General features: G+C 39.2%; 5 protein-coding genes across 27 annotated transcripts in view; 3 read left to right on the top strand and 2 right to left on the bottom strand.

Annotated features, from left to right (window-relative positions):
- Window positions 1-43: 43 nt before the first annotated feature.
- On the top strand, window positions 44-577 carry LOC108155419. The gene is made up of 2 exons (XM_017286219.2): window positions 44-197; window positions 254-577. Exons 1-2 carry the CDS (start codon window positions 54-56, stop codon window positions 449-451), a joined length of 342 nt encoding a protein of 113 aa, XP_017141708.2. The 5' UTR covers window positions 44-53; the 3' UTR covers window positions 452-577.
- LOC108155418 (zinc finger CCHC domain-containing protein 10) lies at window positions 454-1,408 on the bottom strand. The gene is made up of 2 exons (XM_017286218.2): window positions 1,237-1,408; window positions 454-1,176 (listed from the first exon to the last, which is right to left on the bottom strand). Exons 1-2 carry the CDS (start codon window positions 1,281-1,283, stop codon window positions 678-680), a joined length of 546 nt encoding a protein of 181 aa, XP_017141707.1. The 5' UTR covers window positions 1,284-1,408; the 3' UTR covers window positions 454-677.
- Window positions 1,409-1,499: 91 nt separating this feature from the next.
- On the top strand, window positions 1,500-3,108 carry LOC108155417. Of its 2 annotated transcripts, none has more exons than XM_017286215.2 (2): window positions 1,500-1,769; window positions 1,831-3,108. In XM_017286215.2, the coding sequence occupies exon 2, from the start codon at window positions 1,839-1,841 to the stop codon at window positions 2,850-2,852; it is 1,014 nt and encodes a 337-aa protein (XP_017141704.1). In that variant the 5' UTR covers window positions 1,500-1,769; window positions 1,831-1,838; the 3' UTR covers window positions 2,853-3,108. The 2 variants fall into 2 exon arrangements, with proteins under 2 accessions (XP_017141704.1, XP_017141703.1); XM_017286214.2 differs by having other exon boundaries at window positions 1,501-1,769; window positions 1,826-3,108.
- Window positions 3,109-5,083: 1,975 nt separating this feature from the next.
- Window positions 5,084-21,838, bottom strand: part of LOC108155554 (synapse-associated protein of 47 kDa) — a 32,664-nt gene continuing 15,909 nt past the window's right edge. For 5 of the 22 annotated variants that reach the window (XM_017286433.2, XM_017286434.2, XM_033389016.1 and 2 more), the window contains 8 exons: window positions 14,954-15,214; window positions 11,659-11,756; window positions 11,162-11,262; window positions 10,826-11,100; window positions 10,639-10,757; window positions 9,547-9,846; window positions 5,829-6,051; window positions 5,084-5,641 (listed from right to left, as the gene is read on the bottom strand). In XM_017286433.2, the coding sequence (XP_017141922.1) occupies window positions 5,599-5,641; window positions 5,829-6,051; window positions 9,547-9,846; window positions 10,639-10,757; window positions 10,826-11,100; window positions 11,162-11,262; window positions 11,659-11,756; window positions 14,954-15,214 (1,420 nt within the window). In that variant the 3' untranslated portion in view covers window positions 5,084-5,598. Of the gene's footprint in view, window positions 6,052-6,318; window positions 6,408-7,914; window positions 8,220-8,243; window positions 8,493-8,641; window positions 8,972-9,546; window positions 9,847-10,638; window positions 10,758-10,825; window positions 11,101-11,161; window positions 11,263-11,658; window positions 11,757-14,953; window positions 15,215-21,838 lie in introns of those variants that run through there. The other 17 variants (XM_033389020.1, XM_017286440.2, XM_017286444.2 and 14 more) reach the window with 12 other exon arrangements.
- Window positions 20,361-20,911, top strand: LOC117187099 (tripartite motif-containing protein 65). Its single transcript, XM_033389029.1, has 2 exons — window positions 20,361-20,644; window positions 20,724-20,911. The coding sequence occupies exons 1-2, from the start codon at window positions 20,480-20,482 to the stop codon at window positions 20,763-20,765; spliced, it is 207 nt and encodes a 68-aa protein (XP_033244920.1). The 5' UTR covers window positions 20,361-20,479; the 3' UTR covers window positions 20,766-20,911.

Genomic DNA, 21,838 nt, shown 5'->3' with positions numbered 1-21,838 from the left:
GCTATCGATTGTGGATCGCGGGCGATATTTCTCAAAGCGATATGTGGGGGTGCATGTGCACTGACATTAACAACAGAACAACAACAATGCTGCAATCCAATCGTGTGCTGCAGCGGGAACAAGTTGAGCTCCTTGCTATTGAAAAGAAGCTGCTGAAGGTGGTGCCTGTTATCCAGGAGGCCTTAAATTCGCTAAAGGTATGGCATCGCGCCTAAAACCATGACAAATCACTAACTTGATTCCCCACTCAAAGGTGGAGGAACTGCATCTGAAATCCTTGGGACTGGAGCGTACCATCGAGTCACAGCGAGCTGTGCCTTCTCATCGCACACACTTTGATATGAATGGAACTCCTGCTGCCATGCAACCGGATCAAATTAACCAGCAGAAAATCGATTTGGACCTCTTTATAAAGAAGTTGGAAGGCGGTGAGGAATTGGACTCGGATTGAGATTCGATAGCTAAAATGTTTATTCGTGGTGCTTGTTTCCTGGCGATGAATCTGCCAGTTCACACAGACCATACGTGTACTTATGTACTTCGGAACTTAAATAAACATATCTTTCGTGCACTTAAATACGTGTACAATTAAATAGGGGTAAAATTACAATTACCAAAGAACGAAAGAGTAACTAAACTACTAAAGCTATGCGCTAAAAACCGTTGTTGGCCTTCAATTATTCTGGGTCTTGGGTGCCACCGTCAGAGGATTCTCCTGAGCTGTCGACCCGTTTCTTTTTCTTGGAAACCTCATCATCGCTGCTGTCGCTGTCTGAGCTGGAGCTGGAGCTACTAGACGAGCCCGATTCCTCGCCCGAAGAACTGCCGTCTTCATCCGAATCGGAGCTGGAATCGTTGGAGTCCGAGCCAGACGAGTCTGACCCTGAGCTGCTGCCAGAACTCCCAGAACTGGAGGAGGAGGAGCTGTTGCTATTCTTTCGCTTGCGTTTCTCCTTCTTACTCGAAGCTGCCACTGGCTGGACTGCTGCCGCCTCGGCAGCAGTTTTGTTGGCAATGGCATCTTCTTTATCTGCCAAATGCTTGCTAAGCTGCTTTGTGCGTGAGCTACGGTGCACATATTTGCGTTTCTCCTTGCACTCGTAGCTCCAGTGGCCCATTTGCAGACATTTCTGGCAGCGTACGCCATTCGGAAAGGCGGCGGCCAGTTTTGCCGACCTATGGAGGCGTGAAGGTTAGTTAGTTTACTTTTTCTCGGCGCCCGGCTACTTTTATTACCTCTGTTTTTGCGCTAGTTTGCGTGCTGCGAGTCCTACCAAAGTCATCCTGAAGAATTCTTTCAGTCGGTGCCTGGAGACAATTTTGACGGTGGTTGAACTAAGGCTTTGGGGTAAAATTTTCACGAAAAATGGATAGAAAAATGTTTTTATTTTTTCCTTTTTTGCGTCATACAAAACTATCGATGAGGAAGCATCGGCTGGAGGAAAAAATATCGCAAAAAATACCATGTGCGACAACCCTGCGATCAATACCTATAGACCCACTATATTTATCTCATCTATTGTTTAAGTTGAATTTTTAGAAAAATTTTATATATTTATAATATAATTACATGTGCAATAATGCAAAACTCTTCCAAGGCTCCAACACAGAATAGTAAACCTCTACTAGCTAATTGCTCGCAACGGTTTGAGTGCTTTTTGACCATATTTGGTCAACTTTGTTATTTAAACAATAACAAAACTCATTGCTGACTAAGCGGCGAAAGTGGATTGCAGCAAAGTCCATCGACAATCACCACACAATCACAGGTAAGGTCAACGTTGGAATAGTGTATCAGTCAGCGGAATAATTATTGTGAATTTAGAATAGCGTTCGAAATGGATACAACAACGACGGTGCCGAGGGCGCCTGCTCGTATGATTCCACCGGAAGAGCTGGTGATGCAGTCGCTCACCAAACAAATCTTCAAATCGCGACTTTTTCGCGGCTACTACCTGGGACGCTATTTCGTGGAGCAGATCGGGGATTATAGAGACGTTATTGCCTTGCAACGCAGCGAACGGGAACTGGAGAAACTTCTGATCAGAGGTGCAGGCCAACTGCAAATGTTCTACCAGCGCTGTGTGCCCAATATGTGGGTGGGCATATCATATGGTAGTCTGGGAAACTACAAGCACATACCACATCCTGCCCAACTAGAGACCTGCATTTGGGCAGAGCTGAACGACTTGGCCCTTGGTGAATATTGGTTTAGTATCAAAACGCTGCGGTTTCGGGATCAGGAAGTGCTGCTAAAGCTCAAGACTGTAAGAGCTGTTGAGCCAGAGCCAATGGCAACGCCGAGAAGATCCGTCTCGATAAACAGGACAACGGCAAGCAATACCATAACAGCAGCAGGCGAGAGTTCGACCACAGAGAGCCAGATGACCGATCAACCCCCTCCACTTGGTTTGGCCGACTTCTTGGAAGTGCCGCGGCAGTGGGGTGAAGGCATCAAACAGACCACCTACGACTTTATAGCCAACGATGTGAACAAGCACAACATCATGGGCACAATACGCTTCCTGGGTCTGCTCCTATTCTCAATAGGTGGCGGAGCCATTGCTGCCTTGCGGTTCTTGGGAATCTTCTCCGTGAGATTCCTCTTTGAGCTAAGTCGGCTATCACACACCCTCACGCCCATTCTTCTCCAAATCATACAATTTTTGAACAATATTGTGGGTGGCGTTTTTATATTGTTCACTATGATATGGAAGGATATTATAACCCGTGGTCAACCGCCAACCCCTAAGCAGCCGCTGGAAGGAAGTACACGCTTCAAAAGCATAACCTACGAGCGTAGGGATAGACGCCATTGGCCAAAATCCTCCAGCAAAAGTGGAATGGACTAGCATGTCTTGTATTTAGTATAATATATATGTAAGGTGAAAGAGATTCAAATTGTAATTGTGTTACTAGCGTTAAGCAACCTCAGATCGATCCGATTATGTAGAAATTTGTTTCCAGATTGTAAGCCAAAAATGCAATGCATATATTAAATTATTCGAAAATCTTTTGAACCCGTCTAGTGTTTAGTCTCGTCTATCGATGTATTAAATTGTAATCTTTTTGTAAATTAAATGCACGGAGAAAATGAAACAATGGGAATTTGTTTGTTAGTTTTAATAGTTATACACTTTCCCTTTATTACTTTAGTTGATTTTAATCTCATTAAATTGTTCTCATATATAGTTATTATGTATATACTCGTATGTGGTGTCGCCTGGAGCGCTATCTGTACGATCTTTACACAAAATGTTTTTTGTTTGCGGTGTGTGCCTAGTATTCAGGTAAAACCAATCCATTTCTCTGGGTCTACATCGATTTGAGAACGATCTATGGCATTTCAGGGAGCTCTTCTCTGTTTCTCTGTTTGTCTGTTTGGGTGTCTAATTTAGCACCCATTAATGGATTTATGGGGGTCCCCCCACCTGGGTCCTCTAAATATCATCAATTATTAAACAACTAAATTATACATTCTGGTTTCGTAGGTGATATACTTTAATTAGTTCATATACATATAATTTATTTTATTTCCTTTTTGAAATGCTATAATTATGGAATGCCGCTCAACAAACATTTGCTCATACAACTTTATTTAATTTTTTTGCCTTTTTCGGGGTTTTGTTTAATAATAGACAATAAAATATGTGTGTGAGAGAAGGGGTGTCCTGATGCTTGGGGGATTTGATATAGTAGTGGTATGTATCTTTTGGGATTCGGTTCGGGTTTGGATTGGGTTCTGGGGGTTCTGGGCTGTTCTGCCTTGTAAAATACATATGTATGTTGTCAACATCATTACATTATTTGTCTTTAATTGTTAGTATTATATTATTTAGTTATTAGTTTAGTTTATGCACTAATTCGCCTGTCATTGTGTCGCCAACATGTTTAAAAACGCACAAAGTAAATGTAAAACTTAAAATATGTTTTTCGTTTTTAATTATAATCCATATGGTGTCTTGTAAATACTTTCATTTTCATTTGCATTTGCGTTTTAAAAGTAAATGTACAATATACAGTTTAATGCCATAACTTTTAAGTACTCTGTACTCCGTACTCTTCTGTTCTCTGCTCGTCCCGTTTTTATTTGTTAAGATATATTTTTGCCATTCGCTAACAAATAATTACACATTTATAGCATTTTCATTTAACGTTTCATTCTGCAGAAAATAATGTTGTTTTTTTGTGTGGTTTGGTTTGGTTTTTTGTTAACAATTAGTTAGACATTTAGAGCAAAAACATTGATAATATAGAATTTGTCTTGTTTTTTAGTTTATGCATAAAAATTTGTCTAGTGAAATATATATAAATATATATGTTGCTTCAAGGGTTTTGAACTGCTTATTGTTATAATTGCGTTTATTTTTCATTTTTTTTATTTGTAATTTGTTAATTGCATTTCGTTTTTAGTTTTTAGTCCAATTCAGAATTAATTATTGTTTTGGCATTTCATTTTGTTTTTATAGTTTCGTTTCAAGGAAGTATCGTTAGTGTCTCGTTAGTGGAACAGCAAAAGGTGAGATATTTGTGGGGATCTTCAAATGAGAGAACTTGTTGACGCGCCTTAAATTGAGCTAAAACAATAAATATTTCATTTGCATTTGCATTTGCAATCTGATTTTCATTTTCATTTCATTCGTTATTTAGTTAAGCATCAATCAATGAGGTTTTTATCTAGTTTCCGTTTAGTTATAAACTATTTGAGGGAGAAAGGAAATAATATAATACTCTCGAATGTTCTCATTTCCTGCTCTCAACTAATGGAATGCTATGTTTTTGTCTTTATTTTATTCAAGAAAAAGTACAACTCAAATTTCTCAACGTTTTATTTTGTGTGTCTCTCGTATCTTTACATATTTATATAGAGTATACATATATATATCTCATATATCTATATCTTTATTTCATTATAATAATTTTTTACACATTAAATTCAAATGCATTAATTTATCTTCTGTATATATATATATATTTATATATAATTTATTTATAAATATAAATAACAAAATGTTTCCCTTTGAAGCTTTGTTTTTATCTTTATCTTTCGTTTTCGTATTCTTTTACTGTTTTTGTTTCTATATTCAAATACGATTCCTGCGTCTATAGCTTTAACCAGTTTTCTCGAGTGTTTTCTATATAGTATGTATGTACTTATTGATAGGGTTACTGGGTTACTGACTGCCATCGGCTCTCTCTCGACTTTTCGTGTGCTGAACAATTGGCAAGTAATACCGACGACTCTTCCCCGTACTTCGCTCTTCCGCGAGCTCAACCAAAGAAAAGAGAATATAGTAAAGAGATATACATACATATACCTATTTATATATGGGTATTGTATATATATATTTTGGTGTACCGGAATCGAATCGGTTTTGGATTTTTGCTTTTTGTAGCGGCTAAAACGTTAAGGTTTAATAAAATCGCTTTTCTTTTGTTTTTAGTGTCTTATATCATGTCTGAACGTGAACTGAATAAAACGTACATATCTGCTTGGGGAGTGAGGGGGGCCAATAATCTGAACCAACTTTTCCAATAGGCCACCAGGAGGCAAGCCTCAGACGGGCACTAGAAGAGTGCTACTGGGCGAGCCTCGTCTCATAGATAGCCCAACATCGTGCGCTTTAGGCTTTTCAAAGTTCTGTGTGATGGTTGCAGTTGGTATTGGTTTAATATTTCAATATTTTTCAGGGGGTTTAACAATCAAATGGGTATTTCAATCAAAGAGTAAACAAGGGGTAGAAAGGAATGGAAAAGAAAGATAAGTTAAAGATAGTTATAAACTTAGAGCCAACTTAGAAGAAACTACGATATAAGCTCTTAATTACTTTAAATCATCGGTATCCTCAATTAAATCGGCGTACTCCTCCCAGTCGTTGTTGGTCGAGCGCGTGCGCAAGTTTGATATTGTCGGTTCTTCCTCGTCCTCCTCATCGCCGGCATTGCCCTGCTGTTTCCTCGGTTTTCTGCCTCCACCTCCGCCAGTGCCGCCTTCGTCCACCACCTCGTAGTCTTTGAGTTCAGCTTCCAGATCCTTTTCCCATTGTTCTTCTAACAAATAACGAATAAGGATCAATCATTAGAATGTGTGTGGCTTAGAGGGGTTTGAGTATTGTATATAGGGTTACAAATATGGGGTAAACATATAATATATAGGGTATAGCATACATGGTTTACATATAGAATATATTGTATTTAGTTTAGTATCAAAAGTGTCTAGGCAAGCAGTTGAATTGTGGTTTTTAGTGACCGTCCCAAGCAAGTACATGGTTTAGCTGATACTCAAGATCAAGTTCATTTCATCGGTTTGGGGTTTACCTTCTAATCGGCGAGCCTATAACTAAGACATAGATTTTCACAGACTGTAATACGTTTGGGTATGCGCACCGTGACTGAATAATAGCCGTCTACAAATAGTGGGAAATTTATTTATATTTTCACTTAGTCAATCGTCAAAATCAAGGTCAAATTAATGTTGCAATTAGGCTGTACACAATATGTATGTATATACGAATATTTTCTAGCAGTAATTAACGAATAGCGTGCGCCCAATCATTCGTGGGGGTAGGATTCCACTTCCACTTCAACTTCCACCCCATTCATGACTTGCTTGTTGTCCCCAAACACCAGTTCTTGTTTCGAGTTTCACACTCCATCAATTAACAGAAATAATTACCATAATAATTATATATTGGTGTGTATTTACAGCATTTACGCATAAAAAGCAAGCAAAATTAACATTTTACATCTATTTACAGATAATAATTACACAGTTAAAGTAATATAAAGCGGGGCCAAATATGAACGATTTTCTAAAAGCTGGCAACAAATATTTATAGTTTAATCAACTGAAAATGCCATATGTAAAGATAGAGAGAGAGAAAGATAGGGGTTTTGGGGTAAAGAAAGAGACACGACACTTAGAGTTGTGGAACTTCCCCTGGTTTTCGTTTTCGGGTTTTCGGGAAGAAAGCTTTAATTTTTAATTTTAATCTCATTGATTTTGTGTGATGAGTTGGTCTTCAAAAAAATGTACACTTGAACATCAAATTGGTTAGAAAGTCATAAAGTGTAATCTCAATTATCTCTAATCGATTTTTGTTTGGTGCAGTTAAAAAAAGCATTCAAATTTCCGTTATTAGAAGCGATACGTTTTTTGTAAGAGGTTTCTTTCCTCAATCCCTCCCGAAAGTTCTAATATAAAGCACATACATCAATATAAGTCAAGAAGGTTTGAAGATATAGATTCCCTTGCAGATTGATCGTTTCAATCATAAAGTAATCCGAATTTTATATAAATATACTTTACTTTGAAGGAATTCTATCTTTGGAAAAAATACAAAATGTACGAACATATCCCCTGAACGGTTCTGTATTTGACTATATGTCTAGTGAGCGGATATAAAGTATCTCTATTTTATTTGGCTGATCATTAAAAGGCGGACAGACACTCCATGGTTACATCGATTATTTAGTATCGTTACAAATCTTTTTTAAAAATTAAAAACGCAAACATAAATTAAGCTTTTACTAATTAAACACACAACAACGACATATAGAAGACTCACAGACGAGAGCGTATTGGGAAATGATTACTGAAAATTGCAACTATTTTTGGGATATCTACAATATATACATCTAGCATTGCCGAACAGATAAGTAATAATATTTTATGCAATTGAAAAACCAACAATGGAACAGAAAAAATTGTCACAACTAAAGTTTTGTTGCAATTTTATGTGTAGGTTTTTTTGGGTGTTTTGTTTTTTTGGATTTTTTGTTTAACCAACAATTTCTAACTTACCACACAAAATTTTGTATCGGTTTCTTATCTTTTCGTTTTTTTTTGGTTTTCGTTTTTTAAGTAACATTTTTGAGGTTTCTTTCTTCGGTTTATATATAAATAATGCCTTCTTTTTTGTTTGGGTTTAAATTAAATTGTCTTTTTGTTGTCAAGTGAATATCTTTATATGTATTTATATAATTTTGTTTGTTTTGTAGTAGTTTCTTTCGTTTTCGTTTTTGGGTTTCTTTTTTTGTTCGCTTAACAATTTTTTTCGCTTGTTCTTTTGGGCAATTTCGCAGTATTCTTTTTGTTTTCGATTTGTTTTGTATAATTTTGTTGCTGTTTATTTTGTTAGTTGTGTTTTTGTTTCTTGCATTTTTTGAATTTAGATTTAGGTTTTTTTTTGGTTTTTGTTTTTAATCCATTCAATCTTCTGCAAGATGATTCGTAAATAAATTAAGAAATACATGAAGAAAAGTAAATGTTTTGTTAAAATTGTTTCGCATCAGATATTTTTGGTATTAAATTACGAGTATTTTTTTGGAAAATTTTGTGTATTTGTTGGGAGGAAAGGTTGTCTTTTGTGTCGCGGCTAGTAGTTTTTGGGGGGATATTTTTCCAGTTTTTAAAAATGTGGAGAAATGTGTGAAAAAAGTAAGGGCAAAAAAGAAACATTGGGGTTCGGGGAAAAGAACAGAAACTTGATCTAGCGAATTATCATAAATGAAATTGAATTGCAAATTGAATAAAAAGGAGCACGAAATTGCAAAGAGAGATAGATAGAGAGAGAGAGAGAGTATCAATAGGATATATGTGGTATATAAGAATTTCTTGATCGGTTTGGTCATACTCAACTTGTTCGAAATTTGTTTTGTGGCTTTAGACTGTTTCTTAGACTGTTTTCTCGACTATCATTATCATCTCGATATCAAATCATATCTCATATCATTTGTAATAAATGGCAAACGAAAGTTGGTTTTTATCCAGGGTATACGTTTTCTTTATATATTGTATAGTACGGTACGGTATACGTGTGTGTATTGAATTTATATAATACTTTTGTTTCTGTTATCCTTTAGTGGCTTTAATTCTATATTTGTTTATGGGAATTGGTTTATTTGGTTTAGTGTTACATTCAATTGATAGATTGTTTAGCTTTTCGTTTTTAGTAATTAAATGCCAGAGCTTTTATGATAAGTAACAAACGATTTTCACACAAAATGTAATTTACACAAAAGAAAGAAACAGAGCAGAGGAGAAAAAAGAGAATTGTTTGGTTTTTACACTTGTTTTGTACACACATTTTCTGTTTGTTTTATGTTTTTTCTTCATTTGTTCAGCATATTTTTTTTTTGTTTTGGCTTAGGTATTGGTTTTGTTTTGCAAAACAGAATATGAAATGAATTTCGACAAGAGACATTGTTGTGTGTGTGTGTGTGTGTGTGGAAAATGGGCATGAAGGAAGTCTTGCCACTAAATTCTAGATGAAGAGTAGACGGCTGAAGCCTAGCTGAATCGTTGGCCAAGCTTACGAGTATCTAAAAATAGTAGTTCCTGGTCTACAAATGTGTTCTTTGGTGTATGAATGAATGTTCTTTGTGTTGTCCAGGAAACCAATGAAATTTGTTCGAGCAATTTCCATGGGGGCAAATGCATGTACAATAAATGTTAGTCTTCAAACCAAATTAATTAAACAGAACGGAAAACAATAATAATAATAATAATAAATACAGGAAAATAAAAAACTTAAGAAATCTTACCATCGTTTGGGGCTAGGGCTTGCTGGGCCATGCTATCGATGCCCAATTTTCGCATACCATCTTGGATTTCAGCCAAATCTGAATCGGTTGTGGTCTGAAAGTCGTCGGAAACGAATTCCGATTCAGAGATTTTGTGTTTCATGCCCGTTTCGGCCTTGCTTTGGTCTGCCTCTTTGGCTTCGGGCTCTATCACGGCCTTGGGCTGTTCGGCAATGGCCTTGGTGCTCAAAGGAGCCTCCCCCTTCACGGGGCTGGCGACAGTCTTGGTTGTGTTTTCAGTTTTCAGGGCCACTTCTTTGGCTGATCGTTTGACAGAGGTTGAGTGGAACAATTTCGTTTGATTTTCGTGTAATTGTAATTTCGTGTTTGAAAATCATAAAATACAAATTAAATTAAAAAGAAATATAATTAAATGATAAGGAAGTCGAGTTGAGGTGAGGCGCTGGGCGGCTGAGATTCGAGAGGATCGCGATTGACAGGATGAGCGTTTTGGGGAAAAGTGCTAGATAGAACCGAAAAAGCTCGAATCGCTGACGACACAAGCCAAGTGCAGGTGGTGGAAGGTCAAATACAAATCAAAGAGGATCGATCGTTAAAGTTCAACTAAAAAATTTGAGCATACTCTGGAGGCGGTGTAGTACAGACGCTAGCCAAGAAGTTACGATAGTAGTTTTTGGGAGACTCGAAGAGATAGTAAGAGAGAGATACAGAGAGATTTATAGAGAACGGAAAACTTTTTGGTTAGCTAGCGTGTGTGAAAAAGGACTAAGAGACAAATCATAAACGAAACAGGCGCGTGTGGCTAAGGTGAACCAAATAAATAACTGAAAGACTTAGACTTAGATAGAAGATAGAGAGGTAGGTGGGTAGATAGATACAGATACAGATACAAGATAGATAGATAGATAGAGATAGAGGAGAGAGCGCGCGAGTAACGAGTAACGAGTGTGTGTTTTGTGAGCGAGAGATTCATAGAGAGAGAGCGAGAGGTGGATAGAGAGTCTGTTGTATCCTGTTTTGATCCTATACATATATCATTGTTCGATATCTCCACCCGCAGAAGGAAGGAACAAGGAGCTGGGGCTGACTTACCATCTTCACCGCTGGAGGCCTGACCCACACCATCGGCGCCCAGAGTTCCCAGCTCGGCGGCCTGGATGATCAGTGAGACGCGGTAGAAATAGTTCCGCCAGAAGTTCTCCTCAGTGATGCTAATCCAAAGTAAGAAAATGTACAGAATTAGTGGGGAATTTCTGTGGTTAAAGAGTTTACTGCTCACATCTTGGGCACCAACTCGAATCGCATCGTTTCGAGCGCCTTGTCCTCGGCCATAATGGCTATGGCCGTGGGATAGGCGGTGTCATAGCTGAACTCAAAGTCCACGCCAGCGGGCGGGGCGCGTACAAAGTTGCGACGATCCTGGGCCAGACCCAATATCTCCTCCTTGATCTTGGCCTCGTTGGCATGTCCAATCCAGGGGGCAGCACCATTGCCAGCACCGCCCTGGCCCTTGATGAAGGCCTCCTGCTCTTTGTTGAATGAATCGAGAATAGTCTGGGAATGGGGGAGATTCATAATTAGAAATTTAAATTGTAAGGATCATAATTCTACTCACATTATCCTTGACTGTTTCCTTGATTTTGCTGCCAGCCTTGCTGATGGCCGATGACAAGAAGGAGCCAAAGTGTTTGGCCTGTTGTGTTACTTTTGTGGTAACTATTGGAACGAGATTCGAAAGTGATTCAAAGCAGATCGAAGGTTAGCTAATGGTTCATCTGATATCAATTAGTATCTTCAACTAAATGGGGTTGCAACTAACTAAACTAAACTACAAAGTAAACGTTTCGTTCAAGGGTTTTGTACTTCGGTTCGAACAGAAGAACAGATTGAGGGATTGAGGGGGTTCAAAGTTGAGCTAGGGATTATTTTATGCTACAAATAACTCTTGAATTAGTAACCTGTCACCGCTTTTCTATCATTAACTTTTTGAATTGGCAACTTCGGCACTCGACTTTCGCTTTCGATTATATCTTTCTCATTTCATTCGACATTGATTCGACATTTAGTAGAATTGTTGTTGTTTTTTGTTACCAATCAAAGTGTGACACGTACTTTTGACTTCATCGCCCTTACCCTGTCCAATTTGACCCTCATCGCCAGTGGGCGTTCCGCCGCCCGATGCTGGATGCGAGTCGGCGCCCTCTGTGGCACTGTAATTATACAATTTTTCGTGCGTTTGGGGGGAAGAAAAAGAGGGCGAAAATTTATATTAGTTGCGTTTTTCAATACATAAGCGAAAGTCATGGTTGTGGCGTCATATACTATATTTTATAGGAATAATTCTAGATATACGCATTTCATGCAGCAGGCAGGCAGCAAACCAATTTTTAACTACAAAACTTAATACTAGAAATTCGCGATAAAAGTTAAATGCTATAATCTTAGTAAATAGTAGGAAAATTATTATTTGAAAAAGAAGGCAAGGAGAAGAAAAACATGCTTTTAAGAAAAATATTCATCTTGGGTTTGGGATTCTGTCTCTCTGGTCATCGGAACTATGTCTATTTATTTCTGATTTGTTTTCTTGCTCAATAGATTTTTGATATTAGTTCAGGGTTTTTCTATGAATGAGATCTTTAATAAGATTAAAATTAGCATCAATACGTTGCTAGTTCAGGAATGCAGAAGTTTTATTTCCAATATAAATCATGAAAGTCTTCCGAGGTCCTTGAGTTTTAAAAATGGTAGCACTGAAGCATCGTATAGAGAACTTCTGAAGTACTTCTAGCTTACTGTCTAAGAATCCCAATGGATTGGGAGTAGGATCCGAATCAAGTAGCAACGAAAATCATCGCTTTGCAGAATCGTACGGGATCAGCGGGACAAATCAAGAAAGTCAATAAATTGAATCTGAAGAATCTCAAATTTGAATGTTTTACAGGAATCTTTGGAGTCTCCTCAAAGGGTTCTGCATTTTGATATTATTTTGACTGGTATTATATTAAAAAAAAAAATGTCCAACATCTATAACGTTTATGTGTATTTACACGTCTTCATTATGCCTTTTTTACACACAGATATTTTCATATTTTATGTATTTACTTGATATTTTTGATTTGTGAATGCAAAATGTCATGAAGGATGTCCAAATGAATGATGCAAAGGGGGAAACAGAAGAGAAACAAAAGTGGAACATAAATTTATGAAAATAAAACATAGAAAGAGAGTTTTAGAGCCCCTGACGGAGCGCACTAAAAGAAGGCATGCAACGACTAACTAGCAGCATCATCATTTTCCATTTTAGAGCGACATTCAAGTGCAGAGCGAGCACACAAACAGAGAGAGAGAGAGAGAAGGGAGAGGAGAAGGACATAGAGGAGGAGAGTGGCTCAAAGAGTTGGCCCAAAAGGATAGGCTTTAGCGGCTACACAGAAACAAGTCCGAAGAGAACAGAGGTGCAAATGATAAAAGGGGTACAGGTATGGGTACACAAAAATGATACACAGAGGATAAAGGATACGGATGAGAGAGAGAGAGAGAGAGAGAGCTAAACAACAACACAGCGAAATGAGAGCACTCAAGCACTCAATATAGGAGGCACAATGATAATGATACGGATTATGATCGGAATAATGACAATGATAAACAACTACCAACAACAATTAGGCTTGAGCTTGAGGGTTTTTTTTTGTTCTTATCTACTGTACGGTACTGATGGGTAGCCATAGGACATTTGTTCCAGATATATTTTGTGGATTTGGTTTTGATTTGGTTCTCCTTGACCTGGTTTTGATGGGCCGCTCAATAATGATGGAATCTGATACTTTGGGCAATTATCAAAAGTCGACAAATGATAGTTAAATATTATCCTTTTATCCTTTCTTCTTTGGACGCGTCACACACACACACACACACACACACCCAGACACACAAAAAAATCAAACGAAATGAAATGTTTTGAAATTATACGAGAAAAATAGAGATGGGACTGGCTTTATGTATGTTGTATGGGTTAATGTGTTGTGTACTACAGATATGTATAGTATACCTAGCCATATGAGAATTGTACTTGATCATGATCTGAATGAAATGATTGAATGCTGGCTTGAAGCTATTTAATTTTCACAAAATTGTGTTCGTTTACGAGTTGGTTATAGAACTTACCTTTAAATGGGGATGGGTTTGAAATGGGTCAAGTAGCTGGTTATGTTTTATATCGTACCAAAGAACTAGAATAGGTACTTATAATCCTTATACGTTCTGGAGCATCATAAATAACCGCTCTATTATCTATAGGCATAAGTTTAGGGGCCTCTTGAGGAGTCCTCTCGATTGTATTCCAACTTTTTAAAGGTATCTTTTCTGATATATTTAGGATATATTATAGGTTTCTACTACAATTACTTTCAAATTCTTCAAAAATTGGTAATAAAATCTTTGGAAATAAGATCTTAAGATTGTGAAATCATAACCAGATACTGTACCCCTATTTTGCCAACATTTGTGTAAAGGAACATAATTTTGTTGAATGTCTTAAGCCAATTTGTAGGTCTTTTAATGCTTTTCAATTTTCAATTGGACTTTCCACTTGTTATTATACATACTAAAACGTTTAAAACAGTTTCATTTAGTAGTGTGTGGTATTGTATAGGAGATGGGGATAGATACGAGTAAGGGTTTTATAGAGAGACAGAGACAGAGAGAGAGAGATAGAGAGGGAGTAGTATTTCGATTTGTACAGAAAGTTATTTAAAGGTGAAAAAGTGTTACTTTGAATCAGCAGAAGAAGAGAAATCGTGTGGCTTTAACTAAATATGCAATTATAATTGTAAATATATTTTGGTTAAGAGTGAAAAATGCGCAACAATAGTATCTGCAAACTAAATGTTCGAGAGAGCAGGTACATATATTCTCATTGGATATGGTTATAGGCAAAGAGTAGTAAATAGTTAGTTAGTATATAGTTTAAGAGTGGTTTTTGGTTAGTATTCAAGTAAACTGTGTGGCAGGAGGCATGGCATCTCAACGGTTGGTTAGAGGCAAACTATTGTAATGGTTGAGGCAAAACCAAAGAAAACTTCCAGCTTCTGCTGTGGGTCTTCTCATATTCTTTTTTGGGGTAGGGGGAAGGAGGAGGAAGAGGAGGAGGGGGAAAAACTTTCAGTCAAAGACTTCAAACAAAAGGCAAAAGGGAAAAACTTTAACAAAAGGCTAAAAAACTTGTGGTGGCTGGGGGAAGGCTTAACCGGAGGTTAACCAAGGTACGGACCAAGGAACTAAAATACAAACGCGACTCTCATTTTCATTATATTTTTGGTATTTTGTATTATTATTTTTTTTTTCTTAGTTTGGTTTCTGCGGCTCTGCTGAGTATATAATTCCGTCATTGTTAAGCTGGCACCCATACCTAATATACCTCGACTTGTCGTCATCCTCGGCACCACTCACGGCTCCGGATCCGGCTGCGGCGCCGCCACCACCCTCCACGGCACCCTCAGCGCCCTCGGCCCCGTCGGCACCGCCGGTCTTTCGTAGTCCCGGGATCGATGGTATCGACGGCATCGCTGGCATGGCTGGCATCGACGGCATCGATGGCATCGCCGGCATGGCTGGCATCGATGGTATCGAGGCGTTGCCCAGCCAACCCTTGGCGCTTCCCAGCCATCCGCTATAGAGAGAGGGATAGAGAGAGAGAGAGAGACAAAAGAGAAGAGAGCATTAGTGGGAGGTCCTTGATTGAGTGACTGACTGACAAAATGACAATCAATCTTTGCCCTAATTTGACAATATTCAATGCATGAGTGTGTGCATGTGGCTGTGGGTGGCTGTTGCTGAGGGCCTGATAAAAATCTATAATGTATTATGTCAAACAATAAGCAGACGCCTCAACATGTCAGCCACAACCACACACCCACACCCACACACTCACACGTTAAAAATATACTCGAACTTACATATATAAGAAGATAATAAAATATGTACAGGGTAACATCGGAAGGGATTTTATTCTTTTCTCTCCTGAGGAATGGCATCATCTATGGGTATATTTGCTTATGAACTCTCTAAAAGCTTCTATGTTTTCTCCTCAACTGGAAACACCCTGTATTACAGGCTACCCTGTATTCCATAAATAGGCAACGAGTGATTCTCGTTCCATTTCGAACCCGTTTTCGCAGAAGACACCCTGTACTGTACATGAGAGTCCCCCCGTCAGTGCTCAAGCCCGATTTATTGAGTAATTTTTTTCACACTGTCATAAATATAAATCCCACTGACAGGCACATAGGATACGTGACACACTCGCCTATGCTCGAGTTTCTGCTCCAATTCCTGCTTGAGATCTTTCGAATATATTACGAGCATACATATATACTTCAAAGTATACTTGCGTCGAAGTCTTCATTCACAAGTCTTGAATCGTTGGGAAACGTTCGTAATTATTAGAAATATTTCAATTCCAAACTTAAGCGAAACGATGCCAGCAGAAAAGGAGGACCTGTGCAGGATGCGCTACCAGGTGCAGATACCTTGTAAACATTGCCCCCTGTGCCGTGCTCCCTTTGAATACTGTTTTGTGAGTACACAGATCTATTTAAAATACAACGTCAGATCCTCCAACGCTCATCTCTCATCTAATCCCCAGCGCAAGCACCGCAAATGCATAAAAGTTGTCTTCCTAGAGGAAAAAATAAAAAACAAGCAGCTTGCCAAAGGTGGCCCTCTCTCCCATATACAATTTTGATGTCTCGTCAAAATCAGTTACTTTTGTTTATGTGTTTGGTTTTTTTATGGTTTAATGTAGTTGAAAATTCTTTGATTTTAAAGTTAGCAGTTAGCAGAATAAAGGATAAATAGGATAAATAAATATGTACTTGGACAAGAAACTACGGCCTTTATAGATTAAAGTAAATGATTAAAATTTGAATGAGACGGGTCCGGAGTCTTGGAAAGTCTGTAGGCGGTTGGAGGAGCCTTTCTTATCGAAAATTCTCGAAATCCAGCTGGTCTATTTATGCCGTACAATAGACCCAATAGAAGACTCGGGCTTTATTAATCTACTTCAAAAATGAGGTGTGAAATGTTCCGAAATTCATTATGCATATGGTAGTTTAAATAACACTGCATAGAATCAGCAAAAGGCGGCTTAACTTTTGCCTTACTGTACGAGCCAGTACTCGCATTGAGACGCATTTGCTGATAAAGCCCCTTAAGTCGTGGGGCACACACATACAAGCCAATCGATGAGGGGGATTCTATTTATTTTTTCTCTTTGGTCATGTGCTCGGTTATTCCATGCACATAGTGCAATACTGAATGCTCTGTGGTCCCTGTGGTGGCATCTAGCAGAAAAGGAGGAAAAGAAAGGACATGCCGCCACCATCGCTCTCCATGTACTGGTTGGGCATGGGGCAGGAGATGATGATGATGCACAACACGCATACAGAAAAAAGGAAATGAAATAAAATTCACACAATGACAAGCAAAGGACTTCGTCCTCTTATGGCTCTTTGTGATGGCACTCCGGCCGTAATGCCGCTTCATCGATACGAATATCTGTGTGTATCTATAGTATATGCATTATGCTTCATTATATGACAAGGCAAGGCCACAGGAGTCCAGGCACTCTCCGTGCGGGGCACATGCCGCGTGACAAGTGCTCACTCATGCGTCAAGGAGCGGAACGAAAAAATGGCTGCGCAAATCGAATTAAATTCTAGCAAAAAAAAAAAAAAAAACCATTAAATTTCAGAGGACTGCACTTAATTGTGGTGGAAAATCAAATTGAAGCGAATTGGGGTCAAGAGATTAAAGCAGCAAACAGTATGTCTGGCCATATCAAGCATACGCCATGTGGGCACACGCTCCAATTAGGAAGCCAACGCGATGCGCAATGAGAGGAGGACGTTGCCATGTATATACACTGCATGGAAAATGGACAAGCAGAATGGAGTTTCTGCATTTTTAAAGTCTTAAGCCTGAAGTCCATGCCCCAAGGAGAGAGAATCAAATATTGTTGCAATATTTAAGAGTTTTTCTCAGTGCATATCGTTTGTCAATTGACTATCGCTATACATGGAGCTTATCATTAGCATTAGCTAGTCGCCAATTGGCCAGCCTCCAAGCTCCAAGCTAGTCGCTTCCCCTTCCTGCTCTTTTAGTGATTTATGCCTTCGTCTCGGACTGTTGGGGAGCCAAGGAGCGCAGGCTTTTACGCAATTTTGTTTGGCCTGTCAGGCGGCAACAGTTTTCCCGGTTTTTCCGGTTTTATTTATGGGTCCATGGATACCCATTTGGGGCCGTGCATAACTTAGTGGCAGAGCAGCCCGATAAGTGGTTCCATTGATGGGATGGGGGGCTGGTAGTCTGCTTCTTAAAGACCGAGCTCTCTGGAATTATACGAATTACTTTTCCTTCTTTCGTATGTCTATAACTTTCCCAATAAAAATCATAAATTTCCATCCAAGTTCATAATTTTCCACGCATGTTTTCTCTAAAAAAAAATTGACTTTTCTGCTTTCATGTTCGGGTTTTTTCTTTCTCTCTTGTGATTTTTTGTTTGTGCCAGAGAGTGAAAAGTTTTAATTATAAAAGTTTGGGGGCAAATGCTGCGGCAAACGCAACTCGTAGAGAACAAGAAATACGACAGCCCGCAATGCCAGACCAATACCCGGAGGTCGGAGGTCGAGACCAAGAAAATGTGTAAAAACAAATTGAGTTTTTCCCCTGCAGAGAGTGGCCTCAATCCTCCAGACATCTCCATCATAAATCCAAAGGGTTTCGTTTACACCAGCAAAAACAACAAAAATATTAATTATTGCTACATTTCTTTATTCAGATTGGTTTTTTTCCATCCATTGAAAAACCCAAATAATGAATGCAAATGCAAATGATAATTGCCATGTGATGCAGGGGCTTCCCCTGTAAAAAGGGCAGGCGTTTTGGGGGAATAGCTTTAAGGTCTTTATGTATTATGGAAACTATGTATATATGCAGTTTTATAAGATCGATATCCAAGGCTAGCAGCTGTCTGTCAGCTAGCTGTGGTGTAAACAGAGACTCAGGACTTTGCCATTTAATAGACACAAGCCAGCTTTTATAGTGGGAGGGAGCTTGTGGAGTTTAATAGCTGCCAGGATTAAAGACAGCTTTAAAAGTGTTCCGGCAGAGAGTTTTCCCCATTGGATGACGCGAAGAAAGCCTTAACTGCCGCATACATGCCGTGAATGTTGAAATTTACTCTAAATTTTAACTGCTAGTTATATTTGAGCCTGTTAAATTTAACTGGCAGATAAGCCTCAGTGCCAGGACATGCTCTTTTAACTGCTGGTTAACTTCTGACAGACATTTGAGTAAATAAAACTTTCTGATCCGCTTTCCAGCCGACGAAAGAAGCTGCTTGTACTACCATTTCGCTTTTCCCATTTCGTGGCTTTTTCTTAGAATTTCTTTTTTTTATTTCCAGCTGCATTTTCTTAGAATTGCTTTCTTTTTCGCAGTGAAATTTCTACCTTTATTGAATCTATTTACTGGGACTTTACATATTTTGTCGCTATTCTTTTGTAAGGCAAAACATTGTAGTGGGGGGGGAGGGAAACGTGGTATGACACCCTTCACATAAAAAGGGACGAAAAGTGAATGACAAAACAACATGCCACACACACATAGCACTTATGTAAATTGCAGCCTGTGCAGGAAGCAAATGCTTCGGAGGTCTAGAGTTTTGTGGCAGGGGGCGGCACGACGACAACTGAAATTGCAACTGCAACTGCCAATGGGGAATGGAGAATGGCAAAATGTTGCAAGGCTGGCAGTAAAAGTAGCACTACAGACAGGGAATGGGTTTGGTTTCGGTTGCAAGTGACAAAGCTTGACACCCCCATTCCGCCTCTGTTTTTTTGGGGGAGGAGGAGGGGATGCTCTGATGCGAAAATTGCATTGTCAGCTTAGAGAATGGCGTCAACTGTTGCTGGTTGCTGTTACTCCTTTTCCTCTCTTTATCTCTTTGTTTTTGTTGGGCTTCAGTGGAGTGTGAGTTTTTGCACATTTGAATAGTGAAAGAATTTAATTGGAAGGTACTCCCGTGCCCCTCGGGAGCCCCCGAGAAGCCCTGCTGTGATTTCTCCCATTTCAAAGGGGCTCAATCGAAATGTGACACGCCATACTCCTGCCCATGCCCTTGCCTCATGTTGAAGGGCCAATAACTAAGCCGCATGGCAACAGCGTTAGCAGTGCGTTCCGTTGTCAGGTTGATCCCCGCCTGCGTAAGACCTACACAATGGCCCTGTGTTTAAAGATAATGCTTATAGGAAATTTATTACATTTGCTTTTGCGACGTGCGACGAGGCGGGGAAAATAAAATGAAATAAAGCTAAATGCGTGTATAAGGCGCAAAATAAATGATACCCTGGCGATGGCCAGAGAGAAAGAGAGAAGGAACACCTGCTGAGCTTCCGTTTTCGGTAACAGAGAATTTCCACCATCATCATTTTCATCAGCAGAGCAGAGCCCTAATGGCAGGCCCTCAACGAGGGCAGATACATGAGTACAAAGGAAGCTAGAACCTTCTGAAAGTGATACTTTCGCCAAAAACTCTTCAAACAACCCACTCCCTGCCAGAGGGAGAGAGAGAGAGAGAGAGTGGCGCAACAGCCAAGGCGCCAAGAAAAATCCACATTTGACAAATTACCGGCAAGCAGGTAAACAGCAGAAGGCCCATAGGCCACGAGACACACTCGACTGTGCTCGAGTCTCTGCTCCAAATCCTGCCAGAGATGCCTTTTGAATATACTTCAGAGTGTGCTCACATCGAACACTTGTCATTCAGTCTAGAGTCTAGGATCGTTGGGATACGAACGCAAAATAAAGCAAACAAAATTTTGTATAATCGTAATTTTCTGTTAAAAAATAGTTTCGTTCAAAATTAAAAAGAAAGATGCCAGCAGAAAGGGATCGATGTACCGTCTGCCTGTGCAGGATGCGCTGCCGGGTGCAGACGCCATGTAAGCATTCCTTCTGCCGGCGCTGCCTGCACCGCTGCTACTACGAGTGCGCCAACAGAAACTGCCCCCTGTGCCGGGCTCCCTTCGATTATTATTTGGTCAGTGCACAGATCTGCACATATGTATATATGGAAGTACTACAGGTCCTTTAACGCTCATCTTCCACCGCATCCCCAGCGCAAGAACCGCAGAAACATCAAAGTTGTCTTTCTCAACTAAAAACGGACAAAATGCAGTAGGAAAATGGTGGCCCGTCTCTCCCATACACATGGTCTCGTTAAATTCGTTAAAATCAGATTGTTTCTGTTTAACAGTTAGTTTTTTTTTATGGCTTAAATGTTCAAATTCTTTTGTTTTTTAAGGCCATGGAATGTTGTGATTTTTTGGTGGGTTCTTTAGAATATTTACAGAATACTAGGGGAAAAGACCGCTGAACACTCGATTCGTTCATCTGCCGATATGAGCAAAATATTGGGACTGCGAAGACCCAAAACTTTTGGAGATATATAATGGAGAGATAATTCTGTGCCACACTGATTCGACAGCTAAGTAAATCAGGTAAATAATGTATAAACAAGAGACCATTCAGGTATGTACTTTGACAAGGAACTCAAGCCTTTATAGATTAAGGTAACTGATTAAAATTGTAAGGAAACAGGTCTGAAAAAAAGTTTCTGTGACTTGGAGGATGGAAGGAAACATACCTTTGAAAGGGGGAATCCTTAAATACATGTATACATATATCCTATAGATTGAAAGCAGCACTTGAACACCCCTGCCTAAAGAATGGCGGTGATTGAATAAACTTAGACTTTTTTATAATTATCCGACAGCGCACTTAACACTAAATAAAATCAGAAAAAATCCGGCTTAACCGTTGCCTTACTGTACGAGCCAGTACTCGCATTGAGATGCCTTTGCTGATATAGCCCTCTAAGTCTTGGGGCTCAAACAACGACCCACACACAGCCTAATCGATGAAGGGGAAGGACTGTGTTTTCTAGGAAGGACGGATATTACATGCACCTAGTGCAATATTCAATGCCTCTAGAGACACCCAGAAAAAAGCAGAAAAAGAAAGGAGATGCTGCCACCACCTTTCCCTGTGTGTTGGTTGGGCACGCATACAGAAAAAGGATATGAAATGCCATTCGACTTTTTCTGTGCAGCAGATTTCTATTTTTGCAACACATTACACCCCCTCGATTCGTTATTTGTTTTGTGTGTTGTTTATTTGGCTTTTGTTGTTTCAATTAAAGCGAGGATATATGTGGGTACTCAGGGTATCAAAT

The sequence above is a fragment of the Drosophila miranda genome, chromosome 2 (assembly GCF_003369915.1).
Source record: "Drosophila miranda strain MSH22 chromosome 2, D.miranda_PacBio2.1, whole genome shotgun sequence".
NCBI classification, from domain to species: domain Eukaryota; kingdom Metazoa; phylum Arthropoda; class Insecta; order Diptera; family Drosophilidae; genus Drosophila; species Drosophila miranda.
Note: the sequence above shows the minus strand (reverse complement) of the source record. Positions and strands in the feature narration are given on the sequence as shown.

Bases quoted from the DNA above. Each gene is read 5' to 3' on its own strand.
- LOC108155417 (XM_017286215.2), top strand. From the start codon at position 1,839: ATGGATACAACAACGACGGTGCCGAGGGCGCCTGCTCGTATGATTCCA.
- LOC108155418 (XM_017286218.2), bottom strand. From the start codon at position 1,283: ATGACTTTGGTAGGACTCGCAGCACGCAAACTAGCGCAAAAACAGAG. The intron at 1,177-1,236 runs GTAATAAAAGTA...ACGCCTCCATAG, and splicing joins AAACTAGCGCAAAAACAGAG to GTCGGCAAAACTGGCCGCCG.
- LOC117187099 (XM_033389029.1), top strand. From the start codon at position 20,480: ATGCCAGCAGAAAGGGATCGATGTACCGTCTGCCTGTGCAGGATGCGC. The intron at 20,645-20,723 runs GTCAGTGCACAG...CCGCATCCCCAG, and splicing joins CTCCCTTCGATTATTATTTG to CGCAAGAACCGCAGAAACAT.
- LOC108155419 (XM_017286219.2), top strand. From the start codon at position 54: ATGTGCACTGACATTAACAACAGAACAACAACAATGCTGCAATCCAAT. The intron at 198-253 runs GTATGGCATCGC...CCCCACTCAAAG, and splicing joins AGGCCTTAAATTCGCTAAAG to GTGGAGGAACTGCATCTGAA.